This window comes from Enhydra lutris, unplaced genomic scaffold (assembly GCF_002288905.1).
Source record: "Enhydra lutris kenyoni isolate GAN:26980312 unplaced genomic scaffold, ASM228890v2 scaffoldscaffold58, whole genome shotgun sequence".
Classification (NCBI taxonomy): Eukaryota; Metazoa; Chordata; class Mammalia; order Carnivora; family Mustelidae; genus Enhydra; species Enhydra lutris.
Genome location: NW_019154142.1, coordinates 235,720 through 248,439, shown reverse-complemented (window position 1 = coordinate 248,439; position 12,720 = coordinate 235,720). Strand labels below are relative to the sequence as shown.

At 40.4% G+C, this 12,720-nt stretch overlaps 1 protein-coding gene across 1 annotated transcript in view; it reads left to right on the top strand.

Annotated features, from left to right (window-relative positions):
• Nucleotides 1-12,720, top strand: part of LOC111158324 (dermatan sulfate epimerase) — an 86,218-nt gene that overhangs the window by 67,397 nt on the left and 6,101 nt on the right. The window contains exons 3-4 of the mRNA XM_022520300.1: nt 4,974-5,227; nt 9,742-9,981. Of these exons, the coding sequence (XP_022376008.1) occupies nt 4,974-5,227; nt 9,742-9,981 (494 nt within the window). The remainder of the gene's footprint in view (nt 1-4,973; nt 5,228-9,741; nt 9,982-12,720) is intronic.

Below are 12,720 nucleotides of genomic sequence, written 5' to 3'. Positions count from 1 at the left end.
ACATTTTCAAGGAAACTTCCACTTAAATACCTAAGTCTAAGTAACTAGAATTTGTCAGGTCCTCATTCTCACACATAAAAATGATGTTTCATGAAAAAAAGGAGCTAGCTCAGCTCTCGATGCACAATTTCTTTTCATCGTGACAGTTCCTGCACTTTGACATCCACAGCGTTTTTTTAAATAATACTTCCCATTTCATCACACAGAATATGGAAGAGAGATCTACTCAAAGTGTTGAGATTTTGTAAAATTCTCATTTTACCACTTTTCCAAGGATATCCTTAAGTGAAACTGGCTTTTTTTTTTTTTTTTTTTTTTTTTTTGGTAACTTAGAGTGCATGACTGCATGTAGAATCACTCAAGGATGGCTAGAGTTTGGTGCCCCTGCCTGGAATCTTGCTAAAGGTACCAGCATTTTTTTTTTTTTTTAAAGATTTTATTCATTTATTTGACAGACTGAGATCACAAGCAGGCAGAGAGGCAGGCAGAGAGAGGGGGGAGCAGTCTCTCTTCTGAGCAGAGAGCCCGCAATGCGGGGCTCGATCCCAGCACCCTGGGATCATGATCTGAGCCGAAGGCAGAGGCTTTAACCCACTGAGCCACCCAGGCGCCCCAGGGTGCCAGCATTTTTAACCTATTAGTGCTTTGGCATCATCAGTGGAAATGTCAACATATTATAACATCTTTATATAGGGAAAATAATTTTTATTTGAGGATCCTTCAAAGAGTCTCAGAGATGCTGGGGGTCCATGGACCTTTCTTTAAGAATGGCTCTTAGGAAGAGAAGGTATAGGTTATAAAAAGAGGACTGCAGTAAAAATTTTCCTAACCTTCCTCTTAACTGACTTGCCGGTGAAATTCACCTCCCTTGCTTGTGTAATCTAGCAGCAACCCTCACAGAATGCTCAGTGTCGAGGCCGGTTGGCTGCCCTCTGCTATGTCCACTCATCTCTGTTCCCGCCAGTAGGATAATGTGCTTTGCAAGTACCAGTTGTATTTGTTCTCAAACAAGTTTATGCCTAGTTTATTAATACTTGTAATTATACAATTTTAATAATATGTAAATAGAATGAGTGTGAGTTCAAAAAGAAAAAGAATATATATTTCTAAAACTAACTTAAATGCTTTAGAATGACTTACTATAAAAGATTGCTATCATATTTTAGTGTGGGTAGCGTTTGTAAAAGTTTAGGGAAAAACATAAAAGTCTGGAAGGATTTTACATTCCTTCACAAATATCTTTTATTCTTTTTTCTTTTTAAGATTTATTTATTTATTTGACAGACAGAGATCACAAATAGGCAGAGAGGCAGGCAGAGAGAGAGAGGGAAGCAGGCTCCCCGCTGAGCAGAGAGCCCGATGCGGGGCTCGATCCCAGGACCCCGAGATCATGACCTGAGCCGAAGGCAGAGGCTTTAACCCACTGAGCCACCCAGGCGCCCCTCACAAATATCTTTAATTCTTATCTTACAGAGAAACTAAGGCTTAAAATTGTGAGGATGTGTTTTGTGTGTCCTTTGCAGGAAAGAATGAACTGATCTGTACACCTATTTTTTTTTAATATTTATTTATTTGACAGAGATCACAAGTAGGCAGAGAGGCAGGCAGAGAGAGAAGGGGAGGCAGGCTCCCTGCCGAGCAGAGAGCCTGATGTGGGGCTTGATCCCAGGACCCTGAGATCAGGACCTGAGCTGAAGGCAGAGGCTTAACCCACTGAGCCACCCAGGCGCCCCTGTACACCTATTTTTAAAGAAAGGCTTGTAGTTCACCTTCAAAAGCTTGGTGAATGTGTATACATATAGGTATTTTAAGCTGAAATAAGATTCATAAACTAATATCTGTATCCCCCCCTTTTTTAAAATAGCCCACTCAGCCAGCTTTCCCAGTAGATTTATTAACCAGTAGTCACGATCACTTTGAATCAGATAGTTTCTTTGTGCCATCTATGAGCTAGAAGCAAATTTCCTTTGGTTTCCATGACCTTAAAATAAGCTCTTTCCCATCACTGCACAAGCTGACAGCTAGGTCAGCTTGTATTGGTAAAGGAGTTAGATAACCTTTTAGAACTGTAACAATTACAGTTCTGGTTTTATAATGATAGAGCGATGAGCCTGATGGTATAAGGTTTTTTTAAAATTTGGTATATGAGCATTTTATTGGATTGGAAACTGCCTGGAATAAACAAGTATATGGGGGAGCTTGGAGATTTTCACAGAAATTGCATAGTAATACTTCCTGCAAGATGAGAATGATAATACATGTTCTTTGATCTATAAAAATAAGTTCACTGGTTAAAAAAGAAAACAATATTGTGTTCATGGGGTGATCAGATGGGTCAGAGTTGGGCAGATGGTAGCGGTTCCTTGACGTCAGCTCTGCCATTGTTAGGTGGACTTGCGGTCATTTATAGATGCATCGTGACATGGCCCGAAGACAGGCTGGGAAGCAAGTGACTCAGATTCTCTTCTTGGCTCACCAGCCACCAGGAGTCACTGAAGACTGTGTTCTAACTCCCTGACAGTGAGGTTGCCAAAGAAGTTTTTTTCCCTAGAAGTGGGGAATGAGTTCACACTCTCCATAGTCTCTTTCCAGCCAGTCCACACTCGCAAGCTAACCGGCAAGGTGGCTTTATCTGTGACCAAACAGTTAAAAAAACTCATCAACCTTAGTTATTTGAGCACCACGCCATATCACCACAGCTAACCAAACATGGGAATTATTATTAAGTATCAAGAGATTCCTCCAAATTCCTGATTCTGTGATGATCATATATTCACTGTTAATAGTGTAGCCTAGTTTTATAGGCCTGTTCCTTCATTTTTTTTTTGCTTTCCAAGAATGTTTACTGAGCATCTGCTATGTGTCAGACACTGTTGTAGGATTTAGGGATCCAATAGTGAATAAAATAGAGGAAAAAATAAGACCCTGCACTTGTAGAACTTAAAATCTAGTATACATATACATATACACACACAAACACTTAAGAGGACAAAAAAGTGAGAAAGGGAAATGAGACGCTGTCAGTCGGAGAGTAATGTTGAAATTCTGCAGGGTGACCACAGAAGGCATCACTAAAATCACATTTTCCATACAAAACTCCTAAAAGAGGAATAGAGTCTAGAGGAGGTGGTCTCTCAGAACATTTTTAAGTATTCTTGTCCTGGGATCTATGGGGTTTGTATGGGAGAAACACAGCATCCTAAATTGCATGAATTTTAGCATTTCTTATTGAAATGCTATTTCATGGAATTTAAGTTTATGAAATTTAGCATTTCTTCCAAATCATGAACGTAGGCGACCCCTAGAGGGATACTGGGAGAATGTGTAACTTTGTCATAGGTAGGTACAGATATTTGCATATCGTATTATCCTTATCACAGATACTATTATTTATGTTCATCACAACATAAATTATAGTTGTACTAGCTCTGCTATTAAATCTTGTTTTTTGATGCTGTAATAAAGGACAGAGATAACAATTTTTTTAAAAAATCTGTATTGAGGGGCGCCTGGGTGGCTCAGTGGGTTAAGCCTCTGCCTTTGGCTCAGGTCATGATCTTGGGATCCTGGGATTGAGCCCCGCATCAGGCTGTCTGTTCGGCGGGGAGCCTGCTTCTCCCTCTCTCTCTCTCTGCCTGTCTCTCTGCCTACTTGTGATCTTTGTCTGTCAAATAAATAAAAATTTAAAAAATCTTTTTGGGGCACCTGGGTGGCTCAGTGTGTTAAGTCCTCTGCCTTCAGCTGGTCATGGTCCTGGGGTCCTGGGATCGAGCCCTGTGTCAGGCTCTCTGCTCAGTGGGAAGCCTGCTTCCTCCTCTCTCTCTCCGCCTACTTGAGATCTCTGTCAAATAAATTTTAAAAAATCTTTAAATAAATAAATAAGAACCTTTTAAAAAAATCTGTAAAGATAGCTACATGTCAAAGTAACAGATTTCCTTATATCACTTCGTATTCTAGCTTATGCATTTTAAAAGAATTGAGAAAGAGGCTGAGGCTTCATGAGATTGCCCAGAGGTCAAGAGGCAAGCTTTCAGTTAATCCCTAGTTGAGTTTTCTTATACCTCCCATCTGTACAGCACACTCTTCATGGGTGTTCCTGTCCTCGAGATTACTCAAATACATCTTGAGCACTTGGCGAGGGCTTTCTAGATAGTTCCATAGAATTGTGGTTGTGAAAAATCCCATCTAAGCTTCCTATATAATGCAGGCCACACACTGTAAAACCACTTACAGAATAATGTTGCCAGCCAAGCAGAAACTTGGCTTCCTAGAAAAATGGTGTCTACTTCACAGGTCAGCTTTTACACTTCTCTGAAAGATACTCAAAGAACCTTAAAGGCAGTGTAGTTCATCTTATGAGAAAGAACAAGATGTAGAAATCAGAGTTAGAATCAGCTCATTTCACTCACACCAGATTTTTAGCCACCCTCCTCATCATGGCCTTGACCAAGTGGGTCTGTCCAGATTGAGAGGTCATAAACTCGAGGCCAGGATACCTGCACCTTGACCAGCCTGTGGGAAATAAGATGGGATATATGTGTTCCACTGGTTTGCCAAAGTAGCCGTGAGAACAGAACTGAGACCCTGTTACTATTTGTAAAAAGAGGAGGGTGAGTACTAGTTGGGTGGATATTCCCGAGAATTTTGCCCTGCCACTTAAGCACAAGTTTTGTGCTTTAGATCTATTTGAACATAGTCGTCTACCTCCCATCAAGAGTAAAAAATCAAAAGGAAAAATTCTCAGCATCTCTTGATGTTGCCAGAAACCCAAAAAAAGCATTCGCTATGTAATTTTCCCATGGGACAAGCTTTATGCTTGTGTCTAATGTGGAAGGCAGCTAATTCTGAGGCATTCAACCCTTTGGATTGTATCTTCGATTGTGCCCTTTCCTTCTGAGAAACGGACACTTGAAAAGTGCGACGAAAGCTCTGAAAGTGTTGCACTCATTCACGTGGTTGATTTCCCTCTGCAGGCTGGTCAAAGACGCTCCTTGGGATGAAGTCCCACTTGCTCACTCCCTGGTTGGTTTCGCCACTGCCTACGACTTCTTGTACAACTACTTGAGTAAGACACAACAGGAGAAGTTTCTTGAAGTGATTGCCAACGTCTCGGGATATATGTATGAAACGTCCTACAGGAGAGGATGGGGGTTTCAGTACCTGCACAATCATCAGCCCACCAACTGCATGGCCTTGCTCACGGGAAGCCTGGTCCTGATGAATCAAGGTGTGTGTGGACCCAGCCGAGGGAATGTCCAAGCCAGCGCTGGTCCTAGTTGCCTTGTGCGCAGAGCATTTTTATACCAGCCTTAGTACGCGTTCGTACTTGGATCCTAACTGAGCTCATGAGTTGAAGTAATACCAGGGCGTCTCTTAGACAATTGAGAGACATCTCTTCCTCATTTCTGCTACTTATATCAGCCTGCAGGTTTTTTAAGTCAGGCTTTTGATTGCCCCAATCAATGTGACAGTGAACATAGCCATCCTGGGTAAATGGAGTTTTTAAAAGCTTAATGAGTAGTTTATTATTTGAAATGAATCTTCCTTTGCACACAGATGTCTGTCATTACAACGCTATTTTTTTTCTCTAAGGACCTAAAACAACCAATCTGGATCATTTAGGTCAAATTTGGAAGTGACTTTTTTTTTTTTTAATATTTTATTTGACAGAGAGAGATCACAAGTAGAGAGAGAGAGAGAGAGAGAGAGAGAGGAGGAAGCCGGCTCCCTGCCTAGCAGAGAGCCCGATGTGGGACTCGATCCCAGGACCCTGAGATCATGACCCGAGCCGAAGGCAGCGGCTTAACCCACTGAGCCACCCAGGCAGCCCCTGGAAGTGACTTTTGTGGATCACGTAACTATTTTGCTTTAATGTATTACATAATTGCTGATACTACATTGTCTCTGTTCCTGTAATTCTGATTTAACTACAACACCTTTAAAAGTCTGCCCATGATTAAATTAGACTGTATTTAAGAAAAGCAGCCCTAAGATCACAGTGAATTATTAGGATATTAAACCTATACTTGGGGCTGGAAAATCTGACAGAACTCTACTTCCCCACAAGAATTAGTATGCATTTTGTGGATTATCTAGCATCAGATTTCCTCAAGTCTAGCATTCTCTCTTGTCTTATCAACCAGCCATCACTTTTTTAAAAATTATTTTTATTTTTATTTTTTTTTAAAGATTTTATTTATTTATTTGTCAGAGAGACAGAGAGAGAGCAAGCACAGGCAGACAGAGTAGCAGGCAGAGGGAGAAGCAGGCGCCCCACTGAGCAAAGAGCCCATTGTGGGACTCGATTCCAGGACGCTGGGATCATGACCTGAGCCGAAGGTAGCATCTCAACCAACTGAGCCACCCAGGCGTCCCTAAAAAACTATTTTTATTAACATATAATGTATTATTTATCCCAGGGGTACAGGCCTGTAAATCATCAGCCAGCCATCACTTTTAATTAGTCTTAGAGGAAAAGAAACTAATATTAACTGAGCATGTGGCATGTGTTATTCCTTGTCCCTATTTTATTTGTCACATCAGCCATATAAGGTATCAGATTTGGACCCAGTTTTGTCCAAACTCAGAGTGCCCTCCCCTTCCACTATATTTTGTTGCCTCTCTTAGAATAGAGATTCAATTTATAGTGATTTAAGGCAAATTTTAAGAGAGCCAAGTTTCATCTTGGCTCCCTTTGCCCCCTATTCTCACAAGAATAAACAGGATTTAAAAGATCAAAATGCAAAATAAAAAATAAAAGATAAAAACACAAAATATCAAGTCAATAAACAAATATCAAAGTATTTATTTATTGGTAAATAAATCCCAAGGCCTGTGAAAAGACACCCTCATGAAATGGTGGAAAGAACCCAGGACAAGCTGGCTCTCAGCCAGGGCGTTGGGTGTCAGCCTCGTAGTCTTGTTTCTTTATATAAATGTTGAGTTCTTTAGTAGCAGGAAAAGAGCTTATTTCTTCATTCTTTGTGGTAGATAAGATTGCTCCAGATACTCTGCAGGCATCAAAAATACCAGTTCAGGGGGCGCCTGGGTGGCTCAGTGGGTTAAGCCTCTGCCTTTGGCTCAGGTCATGATCCCAGGGTCCTGGGATTGAGCCCCACATCAGGCTCTCTACTAAGCAGAGAGCCTGCTTCCGCCTCTCTCTACCTGCCTCTCTGCCCGCTTGTGATCTCTCTCTCTGTCAAATAAATAAATACAATCTTTAAAAAAAAAAAAATACCAGTTCAGGTTGGGTCAAAAGGTGTAGTGCTCCTCTCACAGGAGTTTGCGAGTACTGTACTTTTTATTTCCTGACGAAGGTTACGGGTTGCTCAGCGAGATAGCGTTTCTAGAACTCTCACGCAGGCAGTGTACACATTCATAAGACGACTGGACAGAAGAGGTGAAATCCCCAGCCAGGCTCGCCGTCCTGGCTCTGTTGGCAAACACACCACCATTAGGAGTTTCCTCACAGGCTGTTTCGACAAATCCCACCTTCTCCAGACTGGCCTCACAGATGCTGGCATAGCTTAGTGTACCAGTAGTTCCCACGGGACTCCCACAAAATCTCAAAAGGGGGAGAATTAGAATGTTCTCTCTGCTCTGCTAACTCTCTCTCAGGCTCAAGGATCAGGGACCACAGGATCACACATGAGCCGTTTGCAAATCAGTGGGAAGGAAGCCAGTTGTGAAATGTTTACATGAACACGCAGTAGTTACAACAGCACCAGAGAACGAAGGAAAAGCTTTCATGAAACTCTGGTTAAATCCTGATTGAGGGTGTTAAGTTTGAATTCAGGAGAGCCGTGTTTTTTATGTGAGTTTGAGAAGGTTCACAGAACTTTGAAATATAGGTAAGTCTGGATAAGTGAAGAAATGAACATTCCAGCAAGGGGTATGGATGGTGGGCGAGCCCAGGGCAAAACATCAGTAACAACATCAACTCCTGAAACCAAGGTTGCACTGTATGTTAACTAAAACTGAAATGCAATAAGAGTATCAGTGCCTCATACTGACAGATTCGAAGTTTACAAAGGTAGACGTTGCCTCATCTCTCCCAAATAGGATTGTCTTTGTGGGGAAGGGGGGAAAGAAGGAAAAACCAGGTCATGTGATAATCAGGGAGCAGTAAGTAGCAGGCCTGATTTTTTTTTTTAAGGTTTTATTTATTTATTTGACAGAGATCACAAGTAGGCAGAGAGGCAGGCAGAGAGAGGTGGGAGCAGGCTCCCCGCTGAGCGGAGAACCTGACGAGGAGCTCGATCCCAGGACCCTGAGATCATGATCTGAGCTGAAGGCAGAGGCTTAACCCACTGAGCCACCCAGGCGCCCCAGCAGGCTTGATTTTAGGTATCTCATTGTGGAGTCTGGTTAGAGATGGAGGATACAGAGAAGAAAAAGAGGAAGATGATTAGAACTCTAAACCCTAATGATTACAGAATGGAAACTAAAAACTCTCCAGAAGACTGGCCTGGCAGGTGTACAGCTGGACAGGAGGAGTTGGGGTACGATTCACAGTCACCTCTCCAGGTGGAGCCCAACAGTGCTTCCCTCAGGAGGTGGGAGCCAGGTCTAGAGCCTGGCACCTGGGATTTAGGCTGGGATCTGGTGGTCCCAGGGGCCCTGGAAGCCCTCACACCCAGCACACACGTGGTAGGCCATGGTAGTGTTCAGCACTGGTGATCACACACGTCTATGCGAGCAAAGCAATGAGATTCTATGCACACCGGGAGACGATGAGCTTACTTTTACCCTCACTGGTTGTATGTTTTTAAACAAAAAAACGAACAAAACAAAGCTGAAATCTAAAGACCTAGGTTCAGATCAAAGTTCTGATCATTTTTAGTCATGTGTCAGAGATCTTGAACAAGTCAAGCTTTCTGTAATTTTGGAGCAATAATGCCTAAATGAATTGGTAAAAGGATTAAGTAAGATTGTGTTCAGTGCTGTGTAAATTGCAAATGTTTTAGAAAGGCGAGTTGCGATTGTTACCTAATGCTAGTCACAAGAATTTATAGGGAGCTAGCATTTTTGAGTCAAAAGTATTTCATTAAAATTTTAAGGCCTTTAATTTTCAGTTGCAGAAGTAGAAAAATGTGATGGGTTAAAGCTCTTGAACAAAATTTTAGCTCCTTTTTGGTAGACTCAGGACTCCCAGTTGATATTTTTTACCATCAGAGTGTCACTCCAGTGGTGTCTCTGACCCACTGTGCTGCCTTGTGAAATCCTGTGGCACATAAAGGATGAGAGATCTTCCTCTAATGACAGAACAGATCAAAGACTATCTGCTTAGCCTTTATAGTACTTGCAGCTTATTAAAAATCCTCTGAACTAATGGTGCAAGCTTTATGAAGTGATAAGCTTCCAAAATATTTTCAAGTAGTAGTTTTTAGAAAAATTGAATAAAAGTCTTAATACACAGATCTTTTCTTGAAGACACAAAGTTACATGCAGTTTGTAATCTTAGATGTGATGGGGTTTCAAATTAAAGATTGGAAACTGAAGCTCATTTCAGGGTTTATCTTCATTTAATAAATGACTTGTATTCAAGAACTTTTTAACTTACATCATGGACCCGACACAACCCTGAATTAGCAGAATGTTATTTATAATGTTGATAAGTGAGAGTTTTACAAAATGCTCTTTGTACTGAAGTCAGATAACTCAGAGGATTTTTTTGCTCATAATTTTGTTTATGCTTCCTTATAGCCAGAGTCAGTGTTTCCATGTGTTTTCATTCTGCAGGGTATCTTCAAGAAGCCTACTTATGGACCAAACAAGTTCTGACCATCATGGAGAAGTCTCTGGTCTTGCTCCGAGAGGTGACAGATGGTTCCCTCTACGAAGGCGTTGCCTACGGCAGCTACACCACTAGATCACTCTTCCAGTATATGTTTCTTGTTCAGAGGCACTTTGACATCAACCACTTTGGCCACCCGTGGCTTAAACAACACTTTGCATTTATGTACAGAACCATCCTTCCAGGTATAGTGAGGAATCAGAATTGGGAAAGCAATTAACTATGATAGTTTTCTCCGATTATGAAAATGGGTCAGACCAGGAAAAGAAATGTGAGGTTCGAGTCATGTCGAGATGAAAGGGATTTTTTTATAAAAAATCTAAGAAGAATGCAAGAGTTGTATCTAACCAGAACATTTGGGAAGTTACTGTGAGGATTTGTGATTTATGTACTGTAAAACTCAGAGCGTAATGGATCAAATATAATTCGTAGCCCCCACAATACTTTTATTTTTGTAGATGTAAAACTTGGGTACATATACTAATTCCTTTTCATGAATCTTTAAAAAAAAATTTTCAAAATATTATTGTGTTTATTTTTTGCATATTTGAAATAGCTCACAAAACAAATAACTTTGTATTTTTCTGATTCATCTGCAAAAATAACATTTCCTTTTCTTGAATCTTAACAAGATGTAAACATTTATGGTTACATGTTCATTTTCCTTTACATGCAATCCCAAATTGATCCTCTTGTTTTTTAGGTTTTAGTTTTTATTTCCAAGCTACATAGATATTCAAAATGAAAGACTATGCCTACATATTTGTTGGAGCTTCAATATTTTCTTTAAATAGTTTAGTGAAATGCATAATATAAAATATAAAAAATCAAAAAATGAGTTGCTACAAAACTTCAAATTCCTTGTTGCCATGTAGCTCAATCTTCTAAGAGAACTAGCTCTAAAAAAAGATGTATATGATTTAAGAACACTTTGATTTCTAGGACAGCCTTAAAACTCTCCTTGTTTCTAAACAGGACTAAGATGTTAGAAAAAGTTTAGGAGGTAGATTTTCATCAGATGGGAATTTTTTTTAACACCCAAAAAACAAATAATCCAGTTGAGAAATGGGGGAGAAGAAGTGAATAGGCATTTTTCCAAAGGAGACATCCAGATGGCTAACGGACACATGAAAACATCAGTTGTCATCGGGGAAAAACAAAAGTCTGAGATATCACCTCATACTTGTCAGAATGGCTAAGATTAACAACACAAGAAACAATAGGTGTTGGCAAGAATATGGAGAAAAGAGAACCCTCTCACACTGTTGGTGGGAATGCAACCAACAGCCACTCCAGAAGCCAGTATGAAAGTTCCTCAAAAAGTTAAAAATAGAGCTACCCTACCACCCAGCAACTGCACTACTAGGTATTTACCCAAAGGACACAAAAATGATGATTCTAAGGGGTACGTGCATCCCGACGTTTATAGCAGCACTATCAACAGTAGCCAAACTATGGAGGGAGGCCAAATGGCCATTGACTGATGAATGAATAAAGAAGACGTGGTGTATATCAAAAAGAATGAAAAAAAAAAAAAGAAGAGAGGAAAAAATTAAACAAGATGAAATCATAGAGGGGGGAAAACTGCAAGAGACTAAAGCTGGGAAACAAGCTGAGGGTTGCTGGAGGGTAGAAGAGTAGGGAGATGGGGTGATTGGGTGATGAGCATTAAGGAGTGCACGTGATGTAATGAGCACTGGGTATTATATAAGATTTATGAATCACTGACTTCTACCTCTGAAACCAATAATACATTATATGTTAATTGAACTTAAATAAAATATTAAAAAGAAAAAAAAAGAATGAAATCTTGCCATTTGCAATGACATAGATGGAGCTAGAGCATATTATGCTGAGTGAAATGAGTCAGTCAGAGAAAGACAAATATATATTTCATTCATATGTGGAATTTAAGAAACAAAACAGGTGAACTTATGGGTAGTGAGGAGGGGAGAAAAAAGAGAGGGAAACAAGCCATAAAAGACTCAAAGACAGAGAACAAACTGAGGGTTGGTGGAGGGAAGTAGGTGGGGGCTGCTGGGCTGGATAGGGGATGAGTATGAAGGAGGCACTTGCTGTGATGACCACTGGGTGCTGTATGTAAGTGATGCACCACTGAATTCTGTTCCTGAAATCGGTATTGCACTGTAGGTGAACTAACTAGAATTTAAATAAAAATTTGAAAAGGAAAAAGAAAAAAGGATGGGGAACCTTCCCCACCCCCCCGCCAGTGAAATGTAATTATTAGATGGTGATTCTAGCCCTACACTAAAGAATCCAGTCTTTAAATCTTTTTGCTCTGGTTGTGTACACAGGGCTGAATAGAATCTCCATTATTTGATTAGGTATCCAAAAAATACTGCAGAGCAAAAGAATGATAAGCTTCTTAAAGTTTAGTTGAGAATTAACTTTCAGAACCCCATTGTTTTATTGCTTATTCGTAGATATGCAGGAGAGGCCTGTTTTGTAGCTTATCTTGATAAAGGCCATTGAAGGCCAGGGACCTTGAAGAGGTCTCAGTGCTTTGTCATTGGATCTGAGATCGAACAGCCGGCCATATCAGGGCTGTGAGCTGTGTCTGTGACTGCATTCAGAACTGGAAAGGACAGGAGGAACACCTCCGCGAGGAGGATTCCTGTATTTCTGTCAATTAATCCAACAAAACGTTACTGAACATCTGTGTGCCAGGCACTGTTCCAGATAGGGGATTCAAAGAGAAATAAAACATATCTGCTTTCAGGGAATTCACAGATTACTAGAAGATTCAGGAAATTGCATTTTATCATAAGATTTACTTGGAATAGCATTTACTAAACTGGCAGAGGAAAAACATTAGCTGTAAATTATGTAAATATGGTCATGGTATCATTTTAGAAGTGACTGTGTGTTAAAAGTCAGTCTATTCTTAACAACCTTTCTCTCTC